This window comes from Chiloscyllium punctatum, chromosome 4 (assembly GCF_047496795.1).
Source record: "Chiloscyllium punctatum isolate Juve2018m chromosome 4, sChiPun1.3, whole genome shotgun sequence".
NCBI lineage: Eukaryota > Metazoa > Chordata > Chondrichthyes > Orectolobiformes > Hemiscylliidae > Chiloscyllium > Chiloscyllium punctatum.
This window is the reverse complement of record NC_092742.1, coordinates 37,121,378-37,136,936: the sequence shown is the minus strand read 5'-3', so window position 1 is coordinate 37,136,936 and position 15,559 is coordinate 37,121,378. Positions and strand designations below refer to the sequence as shown.

At 39.0% G+C, this 15,559-nt stretch overlaps 1 protein-coding gene across 2 annotated transcripts in view; it reads right to left on the bottom strand.

Moving 5' to 3' along the window:
* The window catches only part of LOC140476194 (echinoderm microtubule-associated protein-like 5), a 230,028-nt gene that overhangs the window by 171,321 nt on the left and 43,148 nt on the right, over nucleotides 1-15,559 (bottom strand). For both annotated transcript variants that reach the window (XM_072568398.1, XM_072568400.1), the window contains exon 4: nucleotides 11,877-11,945. In XM_072568398.1, coding sequence (XP_072424499.1) covers nucleotides 11,877-11,945 — 69 coding nt within the window. The remainder of the gene's footprint in view (nucleotides 1-11,876; nucleotides 11,946-15,559) is intronic.

The window sequence follows — 15,559 nt, the reverse complement described above, 5'->3', positions numbered from 1 at the left end:
GCTATACATTACAATAGGTGAATTGTTAGAACTAAGCATGCTATTTCACACTTGCCAATGAATAAAACGCAGGCTTTGCTTTTAAGAAATAAATTCTCTTTATAAAGACCATCATCTAAATGAATAGACAAAAATAAAAGCTGAGGAAAAAGCATGTAGTGTAGCAACATACAACAGATAATACCTCAAAGTGGTCACTCTGCTACTGAGTTCATCTTAAATCATGTGCAATTACTTGATGAGATCATGCTTAAAGAAGATCTTTTATTCAGAGAAATGCAAAATATAGTGATACATAAAGGTCACATAAAGGAATATTTTTATATAAAGAAATAATGCCATCTGGGACTGTTCATACAGCCAATCTAAATGCTTAAATGAAGGAGACAGTGGCGTAGCGTTAACAACACTGGATTAGTAATCCAAAACCATAATGTTCAGAGGGTGTGAATTCGAATCTTACCAGAGAGATAGTGAAATCAGATTTCAATAAAAATCTGGCACAATTGCCATAAAATAACCCATTTGGTTCTGTCCTTTTTAAAAAAAAGAAAGGAAATCTATTATCCTTACCTGGTTTGCCTTAATGTGACTTCACAGAAACATGATTGACTCTTAAATGCCCTCTGGACAATTAGGGATAGACAATAAATGCTGACCTAGCAGTAATGTCCGTATTCCTTGTAAGAATGAAATAAATTCTCCTTCGTAAATTAAATAGCACATTTCCCCACATCCCCTATTTACAAGTTGTTCTGCTATAATACGCATATCATTAACACAAATTCACTATAACACAATTGATAAATTGGGGACACTGTTTCTAAAGAGCAAACTTTTGAAGCGTGTATTGGTTATAACCCCATTTGTTTAAATGATGCTGCTTTTACATGATTTTCTTATAACACTGGATTGCACAAAAATGGAACTACCTCGTTATAGCAGGACCGACTATAGTTTGACAATCAGATGCAAACAAATCTCATCATGACGAGGTGGAATGGTGAATTGTGAGAAGATACCGAGATGTTGCAGTATGATTTGGACAGTCTGAGTGAGTGGGCAAATGAATGGCAGATGCAGTACTTTGTGCATAAATGTGAGGTTAGCCACTGATAGCAAAAATAGGAAGGTAGATTATATTTGAATGGCTGTAAATTGAGAGAGGGGAATGTTTAACAAGACCTGGGTGTTCTTGTGCACCAATCAATGCAAGTAAGCAAACAAGTACATAGCGGGCAGTAAAGCAAGCAAAGTGTATGTAGGCCTTCATATCAAGAGGATTTGAATACAGGAACAAGGATGTCTTGCTGAAATTATACAGGGCATTGATGAGGGTACACTTGGAATATTGAGTGCAGTTTGTTCCCCTCGTCTGAGGAAGGATTAGATTAGATTACTTAGTGTGGAAACAGGCCCTTCGGCCCAACAAGTCCACACCAACACTCCAAAAAGCAACCCACCCCTTCCCCTACTTTTACCCCTTCCCCTAACACTACGGACAATTTAGCATGGCCAATTCACCTAATCTGCACATGTTTAGGAGGAAACCGGAGCACCCAGAGGAAACCCATGTAGACACGGAGAACGCGCAAACCCCACACAGACTGTTGCCTGAGGCGGGAATTGAATCCAAGTCTCTAGCGCTGTCAGGCAACAGTGCTAACCACTGTGCCACCCACTAATGTTCTTGTTGTTGAGGCACTACAGTAAAGGCTTATCAGATTGATTTGTGGGATAGCAAGACTGATATGAGGAGAGATTGAGTTTGGTTAAGATTGTATTCATTGGAGATTAAAAGAATGGGAGGGTAGGATATCTCAGAAACCTAAAATTTTACCAGGACTAGACAAGTCAGATGTAGGAAGGATGTTCCCAGTGATGGTGTTCAGAACCAGAGATTATACTTTAATAATAAAGAGATAAACCCTTTACAACCGATGGCAGGGGGTGGGGTCGGTAGTTTCTTCACCTAGATAGTGGTGTGCTGTGGAATTCACTACCACAGAAAGTGGTTGAAGACAAAACATTGTTTTCAACAAGGACATAGATAAAGCCCTTGATTAAGGGGATCAGGGGATATGGGAGGGCGGCTGGATTAGGGGTATTGAACTCAATGATCTGGCGCGATCATATTGAATGGCACAGTAGGCTTCAAGGTCAAATGTCTACTCCTATCTTCTATGTTAATGGGCAGAATTTGTCCTTTCCACCTTCATGCTAACTAAGCCACTGTCAAGAGGATTAAACAGGCAATTAATTCCCAATGTTTGGCAGGATCTTGACAAACAAAGCTGAAAAATGTGTTGCTGGAAAAGCGCAGCAGGTCAGGCAGCATCCAAGGAGCAGGAAAATCGATGTTTCGGGCATAAGTCCTTCTTCAGGATTCCTGAAGAAGGGCTTATTCCCGAAACGTCGATTCCCCTGCTCCTTGGATGCTGCGTGACCTGCTGTGCTTTTCCAGCAACACATTTTTCAGCTCTGATCTCCAGCATCTGCAGTCCTTACCTCCTCTTAATAAACAAACTCTGGCATGTGTAGCTATAGGCTTCTGGGGAATCCTATGTTCAAAGACAGTCAGTGCCTGATCGAGTGATCCGGCATCAGAAAGTAGGGCCCACTAATTGACACCACCCTATCCTTTATGCCAATATCCCCTTTGCCTCCTCCCCTGTGACTCCCTTTCCTCCATGACTCTCCACTTGCTCTAGATGAACGTAGCTCCAACACTCAAGAAGCTCAACACTATTGAGTACAAAGCAACCCACTTGATTGACATCCTACCCACCACCTTAAACATTCATTCCACCCCATACTCAGTGCATGCAGTGTGTACTATCTTCAAATACACTGCAACAATCAGCACCATCCAAACTCACAACCTTTACCACCTGGAAGAATGCACAGAAACACCAAGTTCCCTTCCAAACCATGAACGATCCAAACTACATTGCTGTTCCTTCATCACCAGATCAAAAACCTAGCAACTCTAACAGCTCTGTGCCTGTGCCTATACCAGATGGACTAGAAAATGGGGATGAGGGAAGGGAAGAGTAAAACTCCGAGGAGTATAAATGGCTAATGGGAAACAAAGAAGCAGGTTAACATCTGTCAGGGTGCATGAAACTAATGAAAAAAGAAATGAAAGGAAAGGAGAACTCAGGAAAGGTTATTAAAGTCTCCAGCACACAAAATAGGACAGTGTTTGGAAAAGGTGAGGAATCAACTTTTAAGCACACTGGATAAACGAATGACAATGAGAAGAGGGACAGTCATTATAGGATTGAAGTGGTTATATCTGAATACACGCAGTATATGAAAGAAGGTAAATGAGCTGGTGATGCAGGTCAAAATTAGTAGGTATAATGTGGTGGGCATCACGGAGACATGGCTGCAAGGGCATCAGGACTGGGAGCTAAATATCCAAAGATATACATCCTATCGAAAAGATAGGCAGGTGGGTGGAGCGGATAGGATTGCCTTATTAGTAAGAATTGAAATTAAGTCAATAATAAGAAACAATGTTTGGTCAGATGATGTAGAATCTGTGTGGGTTGAGTTGAGAAACCGCAAAAGCAAAAAATCCATAGTGGGAATAATGTACAGGTCTCCAAACAGTAGTCAGGATTTTGGGGCACAAGATGCACTAAGAGATAGAAAAGGTGTGTAAGAAAGGCAAGGTTACAGTGGTCATGGGGAACTTCAATATGCAGGTGGACTGGGAAAAATCATTTTGGTAGTGGATCGCAAGAAAAGGAATTTGTGGAATGTTTACAAAATGTTTTTTTTGGAGCAGCTTGTGGTGAAGCCCACTAGGAAACAGGCAATACTGGATTTAGTGTTATGCAATGAGGCAGACTTGGTAAGGTAGCTGAAGGTTAAGGAAATCTTAGGAGGTAGTGACCATAATATGATAGAATTTATACTGCAATTGGAGCGGGAAAAGGTGGAATCGGATGTAACACTATTACAGTTGAATAAAGGCAACTACAGAAGCATGAGGGAGGAGCTGATCAGATTGCCTGGGAGAGAAGCCAAGCAGGAAAGACAGTGGAACAGCAATGGCGGGAGTTAGAGTCATATAGCCATAGAGTCCTACAGTATGGAGACAGACCCTTCAGCCCAAACTGGTTGATGTTGACCAAAAAAATCCATCCACACTAACCTCATTTCCCTGTATTTGGCCCAGAACCTTTTGAACCTATCCTATCCAAGTATTTGTCCAAATGCCTTTTAAACATTATTAATGTACTCACCTCAACCACTTCTGTTGGCAGGTCATTCCATATGTTTAAAAGGTTGCCCCTCAGATTTCCTTTTATTTTTGCCCCTCTAACCTTAATCTGATGCTCTAGTTCACAATTCCCCAACCCTGAGAAAAAGACTGAGTGCATTCACCCTATCCATACCTCTCATAATCTTATACATTTCTTTAACATCTCCCCTCAGTCTCCTATGCTCTGAAGAAAAAAGTCTTAGCTTGTCCAACCTCTCCCTGTAAGTTAGAACATTGAGCTCTGGGAACATCCTTGTATATTTCTTTTGCACTCTTTCCAGTTTAATAACATCCTTCCTATATCAAGGTGACCGAAACTGAACACAATACTCCAAGTGCAGCTTCACCATCATCCTGTACAACTGCAACATAACTTTCCAACTTCCTAACTGATGCAGTCCAGTGTGCCAAAAGCCTTCTTCACTGCCCTGTCTACCACTTTCAGAGGATTGTGCACCTGAACCCCAAGATCCCTAAATTACAGTACATTCCTTAAGGCCCTACCATTCACCATGAGACTCTTACCTTAATGTGACTTTTCAAAATGCAACACCTCATAATTATCTACATTAAACTCCACTTGTCATTTCTCTGCCCATTTCCCCAACTGAACAAGATTCTGCTGCAATTTCTGATAACCTTCCTCACTGTCCATGATACTACCTATTTTAGGGTCATCTGCAAACTTACTAATCATGCCTTGTACATTCTCTTCCTAACCATCGATATAGATAACAAACAGTATTGGGCCCAGCACTGACTACTGAGGCACTCCACTAGTCTTAGGCCTCCAGTCCAACAAGTATTGTTCCACTAGTACCTTCTGCTCCCTACAATCAAACCAATTGTATACCCAATTCACCAGCTGCTCCTGGATTCCATGTGACGTAACCTTCCAGAGCAGCCTACCATGTGGAACATTATCAAAGGCCTTCATGAAATTCACATAGAATATGTCTATCACCCTGCCCTCATCAACCTTCCTGGTCACTTCATCAAAGAACTCTAACAAGGTTGTGAGGCATGATCTCACATGCACAAAGCCATGATGACTGCTCCTAATCAAACCCTGTCTTCCCAAATGCATGTATACCTTAAATCTCAGAATTGTCTCAAGTTTCTGAGAGTAATTTGGTAGACAGCAAAAAGTCATCCCTAGAAATAAAGAAGTTACTAAAGGGAGGATGAGACAACCATGGCTTACAAGGCAACTCAGGGATGGCATAAAAGCAAAAGAGAAAGCTTAGAATGCAGCAAAGAGCAGTGGGAAACCCACAAAGACCAACAGAGGACAACGAAAAAAAGAAATAAGGAGGGAGAAGATTAAATAGGATGGTAAGCTAGCCAGTAATATAAAATAAGATTGCAAGATTTTCTTTAGATATATAAAGGCAAAAGAGACACAAAAGTGGACATGGATCACTGGAAAATGACGCTGGCATAGTAGTAGTGGGGAACAAAGAAATGTCTGAGGACTGAATAAGTACTTTGCATCAGTCTTCATAGTGGAAGAAACAAGTAATGTCCCAAAAGTTCAAGAGAGAGTCAGGGGGCCAAGGTGAGCATGATAGCCATCACCAAGGAGTAGGTGCAAAAAAAAACTGTAAGGGCTAAAGGTGGATGAATCACCTGGACCAGATGGGCTACACCCTAGAGTTCTGAAGGAGATAGCTGAAGAGATAGTGGAGGCATTAGTGATGATCTTTCAGGAATCACTGGAGTCAGGGAGAGTCCCAGAGGACTGGAAAAATCACTAATTAATGCCCCTGTTTAAGGAGGGAGTAAGACAAAGATATACAAGCCGATTAAGCCTGACCTCCGTCATTCATAAGATTTTGGAGTCCATTATGAAGGATGAGATTTCTGAATACTCAGAAGTGCATAGTAAAATAGGGTGAAGTCAGTATGGTTTCATCAAGGGGAGGTCATGCCTGACAAAACTGCTAGAATTCTGTGAGGAGATAACCAGCAGATTAGACTAAGGAAACCCAATGGATGTTATTTACCTGGACTTCCAGAAGACCTTTGAAAAAGGTGCTGCACAGGAGGCTGCTGAGTAAGATAAGGGCCCATCATGTTAAAAGCCAGGTACTAACATAAATAGAAGATTGGCTGTTTGGTAGAAAGCAGATATCGGAGATAAAAGGGTCCTCCTCAGGATGGCAGGTGCTGATTAGTGGTGTTCCACAAGAGTCAGTGTTGGGACCACAAGTTTTCACTTTATACAATCATGTTCTAGATGAAGGAACTGAGGGCATTCTGGCTAAGTTTTCAGATGATACAAAGATAGGTGGAGGGGCAGGTTGTATTGTGGAGGTGGGGCAGCTGCAAAAGGATTTAGACAGGTTAGGAGAGTGGGCAAAGGAGTGGCAGATGGAATACAATGTGGGAAAGTATAAGGTCATGCACTTCGGTAAGAAGAATAGAGGCATGGGGTATTTTCTAAATGGGGAGACAATTCAGAAATCTGAAGTGCAAAGAGATTTGGGAATTCTAGTCCAGGATTCTCTTAAGGTAACCTTGCAGTAGTTAGGAAGACAAATACTATATTGGCACTTATATTGAGAGAATTAGAATATAAAATCAGGGAAGCACTTCTGAGGCTTTGTAAAGCTTTGGCTTAGAGTGCTGAGAGAATTTTGGGCCTCATACCTCTGGTAGGATGTACTGGACCTAACACTGGTCCAGAGGAGATTCATGACAATAATCCCAGGAATGAAAGGCTTAACATATGAGGAACGTTTGAGGACTTTGGGTCTATACTCAATGCAGTTAGAAGGATGAGGGGAGTATCTAATTGAAACTTACAAAATACTGAATAGCCTGGAGAGATTAGACGTTGGGAAGATGTTTCCATTGGTTGAAGAGACTAGGACGCGAGGGCACAGCCTTAGACAAAGATAAGAAGAAATGTCTTCAGCCAGAGTGTGGTAAATCTACAAAATTCATTACCACAGAAGGCTGTGCAAGCCAGGACACTGAGTATAATTAAGACAGAGATAGATAAGTTCTTGAATGTCAAGGAGATCAAGGGTTATGGGGAGAAAGAATGAATGGTGTTGAGAAACTTAATCAGCCATGATTGAATAGCAGAGAAAACTTGATGGGATGAATGACCTTATTTCTGCTCCTATATTTTATGGTCTTATGGATAAGGCAGCAGTCCATTGCCACATTCTCCAAATTGAATTAGGAATGGGCAACAAATACAGTTCTTGACATCAATGTTAACATTCCATGAATATTTTCTTTTAAAATAACATTAGGAGAAATTGAATTTATTGATCTTGATGCACCTGACAGTCTTGTGCTACTCTGTCTCTTCTGGTCTTTACTGCCTGCAGACAGCAGTGACCATGTGCCATCTATCCCACTGACTATTCCATTGCTTCAAGTGGCTCAAATATCATCAAGACAAAGCAGCCAGTTTGATCGACACTCCATCCTCCAATCTAAACATTCACATTCACCACCAATGAATCACAGTGGCAGCAGAATGCACTATTTTCATTATGCATCACAGCAACTGACAATAGTTTCTCCTATAGCATCTTCTAAACCAGTGACCACTATCACCAAGAAAGACAAGGGATACAGAAGCATGGGAATGCTACCAACTACAGCAGATTCATGAGAACTCCACCATCTGCAAAGTTTCCTCCAAGTCACACATCATCCTGACTTAGACGTATGTCACTTTTCATTCAGTGTTATTACGATGGAACTCCCTCTCCAACAACATGCATCAAATGAACTGCAATGGTCCAAGAGGCAGATCCCCAACATCTTTGCCAGAGCAATTGGGGCAACAAACGCTGGTCTTCCTAGTGGTGTCCTCTTCCTGTGAAAAAAAGTTTTTAAAAACCCAATTGTCCAGGTTTAGTTACATTCTGCTTCAGTGCTTCACATACTGCTTCAGTGCTTAAGAAACTGTGAATGGTACTGAACACTATGCTCTAAGAAGTGAGCATCTTCACTTTTGACTTGATGCAGAGTAGATCATTGATGCTTCCCAAACCTTTTCAGATTGCGGCACACTTTCAAGATTTCAATGTTTGATTGGAGATCAAGAGATATTCATTTTTCACCTGTGGACAAAATTGACCCAATGGAATCTCTCCAAATTTGAACTTCAGGGTGCAATCACTCCTTAGAACCAGGAATCCAACCTCTTCCTTTAAAGTAAAGCTCATTGCTGATTCTTCTGAAGATGCTTCAAATCGCTTTCAAATCAAAACAAACTGCTCTGATGCAGATGACATGAAATAATGGTTGGAGTTATCTTGAAGGAAGCTCAAATGTTGCTCCACAAGTAAGAGTAACCTTTCACCTAGGTTCAAGCTAGAAGCTTGCTTCAATTTTTAATTTCTGGTCATGTGAACCAAAATTGCAAATCCACATGAAAACACCAAATATTATCACATTTGATTGGTTGATGATAGTATTGTATTGACATAGTAAGCAGTTTCATGATTGTTACCATTTCCACACTTACAGCTCGGCACTAGATCATCCAGAAACCAGTGCTGTTATGTAAATGAGTACATCTGGCAGGCATAATCGTACCTACTGATGAGGATAGCCAGAAAGTACTGTAATACAGTATAAAGAGAAAATATATCAAAATCCAATCTTTCAAAATAGGTAATTTACATTTCCAAATAAAAATAATTGAACAATTGCAAAAAATTCTACGACAAACCCAAGATATTTCTGCAGCACACTGTAGTGCCATAGTACACCATTTGGGAAGCAGAACCCTATGTAACACCTGCAGCTATCTTGTAAGGCTGAGATGATTGGCCTTCAACATTAATCATTATCTTTATTTATGCTTGGCATGATTCCAATGAGTGGAGAGTTTCCCCTGATTTCCATTGACTTCAATTTGTGAGGGTTTCATGCTGCCATGCTCCATTAACTGTGCTCTTTGAAATAACTCCACAGAGGTATGTATCCTGTCACCAAATCATCCTTTACTTACACTGGCACAACTATGTTAGAGTCAGTACTCAGTGTCAGAATCCCTGATATTCCTTTTGTTACCTGCCAGCCAGGGCTTCCTGATTGAATGGGATTAACAGCCCCAATGAGAGAACTCATATCCTATGAGCCCAGCTGGCTGACAGTGTTACAATCACTATAGTCTTGATGTCAAGAACAGACATACTCACTTCAGCTTACATTTACTGAGGTCTGAGGCCAAGTACAGGTACACAATCCTTTATCTGAAATGCTCAGGACCAACTGGTCTTCAGAATTTGGAATATTTTGAATTTCGGAATAAGTCACTGGGTACTACAGGCCCTGAGACAAAATGGAGGCCCGCCAGTGTTAGGCCACGCCCACCCACGTCACATCTGAGATACATGCATCAAGTGAGTGTGGAGTTGGGTTAACTGTTTGCACACCAAACAACCTTGTTAATGAGATTAAAAAATTCATGAAGAAACCTTCAGATTTTGGAGCTTTTCGGATTTCGGGATTTCATATAAAGGGTTGTCTACCTGTACCACTGAGAAGGATCCTGATAAGTGCCACTTGATAGCACTATCAACAAATCCTTCATCACTTTGTCAATCTTTGAGTGTAGACTAATGGGGCATTAATTGGCTACATTATTTTTCTCTTACTTTGAGTACTGGGCCTAATATTGCTGCTGTACTGAGACAGCTTGGCTAGTGTTGTTGCTGGTAATGGAAATCAATTACTACAGACAAGATGTCATCAGGGACCATAGTCTTTGACTATTCTGTACTTTCAGCTATTTATTGAGTGAATCACAAAGATGATTGTGAAGTAGCCAAAAATTCCTTAGGCTTGCACAAGGAATTTCTGCAACGTGCTGAGGCTGATATGATTGGCTAAATGGTTTTAGAGACCAGTGTGCGCTTGTGGCCATGAGCTTTTGCCAGATGCAATGAGCTCAGCTACATTTCTTTATATATATGGGGCAAATCGATTTGCTGAAGTCTGGCTTCTGTGATGGTGGGGACCTCAGAAGAGGCAGAGATGGATCATGAATACAACATGCCTTTTGAAATGTAAATTCCCCAAATTATAGTTGCTTTTCAACCTTTTCATCGATTTTTCATTTGACTTTTTTGCAGGATATAATTTTCCAGTATGTGAAATCGCATAGCAATGTTAATAACAATTTTAAACAAATCAATGGGGTCCAAATTTAACATGGTCAAATTTGTTGATGTCTTAAAAGGTATTTATTAATAATGGGATAAAGCGACCAATTTTATCATTATCCTTCACTTATACTTTTCTTTAAAGCTATCTTTAAGTAAATTTATTTCTGTTTAGAAGATAGTGGCTACATAAGGGAGTGTTTCCGTTTTAAAACCTGGCTCCATAAATTTCAGCTGATTCAGGATGTTGGACCAGTCTGAACCTTATGTGGAATTTGAAAATGTGTTACTGGAAAAGCGCAGCAGGTCAAGCAGCATCCAAGGAACAAGAGAGTCAACGTTTGGGCATCAGCCCTTCTTTGGGCTGATGCCCGAAACGTCGATTCTCTTGTTCCTTGGATGCTGCCTGACCTGCTGCGCTTTTCCAGCAATACATTTTAAGCTCTGATCTCCAGCATCTGCAGTCCTCACTTTCTCCTTATGTGGAATTTCCAGAGTCAAAATACATCTATCAGATATTTAACAGTTGTAGCTGGAGATAACTTTTTCCAGCTCTCAACTGTCATTTGCTTCAAAGTCACAAGCACGTCTCCTGTAGCATGTACAGATCTCAGGTTGGTTTGAGGTCACAGCCCTCAACTTTCTACAGTCACCCCAGAATGTTCTTCACCATCACAATTCTTTTATAGGAGACCAGCTGTTTCCAATGCTGGTAAATATTTTTTAATTTAAAAAAAATTTTTAAAACATTAAATAATCTGTTTAGCAATTTTTTCTCTTCAAGGAATTAAATTCTTTGATTTTTTTCCCACTGAGATACAACACAAGAAAGTGCTGTGTTAAAGTTTGAGACCAGCCAGAATGCTTATTTTGTCCTCTCCCTTTCTACCTACAGACCTTTAATCTTTTTGAGTAAAAATAAATACAATGTTTCACCTATTTCTTAATATTATGTCTCATGATACCATAACCACTAGTTTAGCACTTTATCATTGTTCACTTTACCCAAGGCAGGATGACAAAGTTATGTTAAATCCTTTTCAGTAATAACCTTCATTGAATATTTTATAAACCTCATATATACTGAAGTACAGAAAAAATAGCATCAGTTTTAATTCATATCAATTTGATTATAATTCAGTTCAAATATTCATAAAAGTGGATACATTAATATATTTCTAATAACTAATTTGATTTTGTTTTTAACACCAGACCTGACAATTTAATTAAACCTGAACAACTTCAAATGTAAAACATGCGTGGCTGAACTTTAAATGATCCTAGATTTTAGTGAAGAACATACCACGCCTGCTCAGCAAACCTTTCTTCAGCAACCAAAATTAATTAAATAAACAATACTATTGTTGTAAAATGTTCATGTGTTCATTTCAGGGAGGGGGCTGCGGGAGAGTTGCAATAAAGAATAAAAGTACTCTGATTTCTAAGTTCTTCATACATACCTTGATGTGTTTTACACCACAGCTAATAATTTTGTTTGGTTGGTGTAAGTCCCAAGAAACATCAAATATCTATAAGGAAAACAAAATCTAAAGTTAAAACTAAGATTAACTGTATTAAAATAAAACTCAATGCCCAGTTTATAGCATTAACTTTCATTTGCTGATTTTATGCTAAATTTTGCAGTTTTAAAAAAAATTATTTTATCAATCTCAACAACCTTCCCACTACAGTACTTCAATGCCTATAAAATCAAGTAGTTTGGTTTAGATTTATGGGTCTAAAAGATTAATGTAGGTTATGATTTACAAACATCCCAGCATTGAATTAAATAACATCCCACTTGGTTCACTTCCCTTTTCCCTCAAAATATTGACTTACATTCCCTAACACACAACTTATTTCTTGTCTTCAAGGACTTCTTTATCTATATGAAATTTTTGCATTGAACTTTCACTCTTAATATTAATAGCGCCCTTTCATGAAGGACTTCACTCAAGATTTCTTTTGTAAATCCAGTACAGCCTGCAATAGTCCACTTGGATGATCACACACTCTCAGCAAAGATTAGTGCAGTTTCTTGGGCAGTTTTCTTTCTTATAAAGCAGCACATATGATTGAAGAACTGCAAATAACCACTCCTGCGATGATCCTCTTACTGCTGATGTCAACTGTTCACTTTGTACACTTACCATCGCAGTGTTCTAATAATTTCTGACTGGGATTAATCATCTGCCAAAATGCTTATTTGTAGCTCTCTGTATTCCCTTCCAAGCACTGTTCTGATGCTCATTCAGCATCCTATAATCTTCCCATCAGATCCACTTTCCTTTGCAGATGTGAAGTTCATTTCTTTTTTTAAAAATTTCATTGCACATTGTTCAGTTGTTAATATAGCCATACAATTTAATTTATCCTTCTTAACTGAAGTAATCAGTTCTCCCTTATATTAAACTGCAATTACATTAAAAAGTTCCCAATCTATTTTAGTCACCTTCTACGTTTGCTAGAAATTTCATGTTAATTTTGTAGTTTTATCTTTCTCTTTCCTCTAGGATCTATTTGTTTTATTCCCCAATTTCAGAATACACACTGACCTTTTCTATCAATTTCATCCAATACTTTAACATGTTCTCATCTCCAATGTTTTCTTTTATTCTTAATACATTACACTTCTACCACAACATCATGGATTCATGGGTTGTACAGTAAAAATTCTGTTTACAGCAATGCCAAGTGAACATTCAAAGAAAGCTGTATAGAACTAGTTAATTGGTCAAGAAGATAGCATAAGTACAAAAACAAACAAAAAAACTTTCCCAATTACATTATCTCTTGCACAAGAATATTTGCAAGATGGGCACCAACATTGAAATAAATATTATTCTTCAAGGTTTACATAAAGATTTTGTGTAAAAATTAAAGATAAATATCATTATGTACAAACACTAAATGGGGGCTCTTCTGTGCAAAGACAATAAAAACAGTCATTTCAATTGTTCTTAAAATGTTACTAGGATGGTTTTCCCCAATGAATTTGTGAAGTTTGGAACTAAGCTCATTGAAAACCAGGCTAGTAACTTTTGGGAAAGCTGTCACAAATGTATCCCAGACGTACGCGATTACAAAATCAAAATGCTGTGACGACCTTGAAGGTTACAAGTCTATGATTTGTCTTAAATCTGGAAGCCTCAATTTTCTACATGCCTGCGCTAGCAGAGTCCCAATTATTTCCTGGTATATACACTGTTTGATGAGGATACACAACAATTAAATGTAACTATAGAGATCTGGTGCTGAAAATCTCAAGGGCTTGATGATATAATACCTTGAGCTGATGAAATAAGAAAAGAAAATAGTACATTGCTCAATCCTTAATTCTGAAAATTCTTATTTTGGTGCAAGAATGGATGATGTAATAAATTTGTCACAACAGATTGTTTTACCCAACATCAATTGTGGCTAAACTCATCATATTCATAGTTTATGACAAAATAATGGTGTCTTGAAAAAGATAGGAGTTAATCAAGGACCACAAGCATGAATTTGTTAATGGCAAATTGAGATGTTATTTTAAGAAGTAACTGAATAGATCAAAAAACACAACTGATTAATGCACATTTTTTGTTCAGATTTTGAAGTATCAGTCAGAATCATAATGGCACAGAAGGAGGCCATTCAGTCCATCAGATCTTCGACAGGTCTCTGTACAGCAAGCTATTCAGTCCCACTCTCCCCACTCCATCCTGTCACCCTGCAAATTCATTTCTCCCAGCGCCTAATCAATTCATTTCAAAATCATTGTCCTGGCTTCCACCATCCACATAGACAGCAAGCTTCAGGTCAAAACCACTAGCTGTGTAAAAACGTTCTTACTAATAATTCCCCCCACCCACCCCCTTTTGCCCAAAGTCCTATATCTAGTTCCAGGGTCTATGGTTAATCAGAACATGTTTTCTTTGCGCATTTCGACTAAACCCGTTGCATCTCATGAGACAGAGAATGGTCAGAAAACAAAGTCAGGGCAAATGAATATTGCTTGCATTAGAGAAGGTTGAAAACAGAGTGTGTTAGGAGTGTAGAACATGTTGCCAGGAGTGGTGATGGGAGCAGATATGATAAATTTAAGGGACTTTTAGATAAGCATATGAATATTGAAGGAATGAAGGAATATGGACCAAGGGGGGGCAGAAGGATTAGTTTGAGAGAGACAGCGAGAGTGTGAGAAGACCATAACTTTGCAATTACTTTTGATAAGTAAGTTAGCTAGGTTGACTACCAGGTTTTAAAGGAGACAAACATTTTTTCACAATATTACACAATGAAACACAAAGAACAGAATAAAGAATACCTACAGAACTCAATCTTTCCAAACTAGACTTAATTATGCTGTTCTGAATATACACCACAGTCCCAATAAACAAACCCCTTAAATACAGTAAAAATGAAACAAAGGCTTACAAGTTGAAGTTAGAAGGGCAGAAGGAGAGAGTGTCTAGCAGCCTGTTTCCACACAGCCCACCGCTGCACTGCCTCATGCTTAACTTCAGTTTTCAGAGCTGACTGCTCCCCTTTCATTATAAAGGTCACTTCTAAAACAACTCTTTGGCCAGAAGTCTCATCTGTTTACATACATACGAAAGGCCTCTCAAAATCCTTTTTCATCACTGTACCAAATTAGCCACCCCTGAGCCAGGAGCTGGTTTACAATCCCTCTGAAAAAACCAAGGACATAGTATCCTTAAGAACATTAGCAGATTTGTGACAACATGGAGAAAGAAATGAATGCTAGAGAAAATGAATGTTGATGTTTTAAAAACAGTGCACCTTATAGAAGAGAAAGTTCTGAAGGTCTTAGAAAATATAAAAGGTGGTTAAATCTCTGTGATCTGATCTAATGTATTCCAGAATGCTATGGAAAGTAAGGGAGGAAATTGCAGGGCTCCTTGCAGAAATATTTGTATCATCTATAACTACAGGTTAGGTGCCTGATGACTGGAGGTTGATAAATATTGTGTCTTTGTTTAAGAGTTGTAAGGAGAAATTGGGGATCAATAGACCTGAGAGTCTGACTTCAGTTGTGGGTAAGTTATAGAGTTATTGAGATGTACAGCACGGAAGCAGACTCTTTGGTCCAACTCGTCCATGTCGACCAGATATCCCAACCCAATCTAGTCCCACTTGC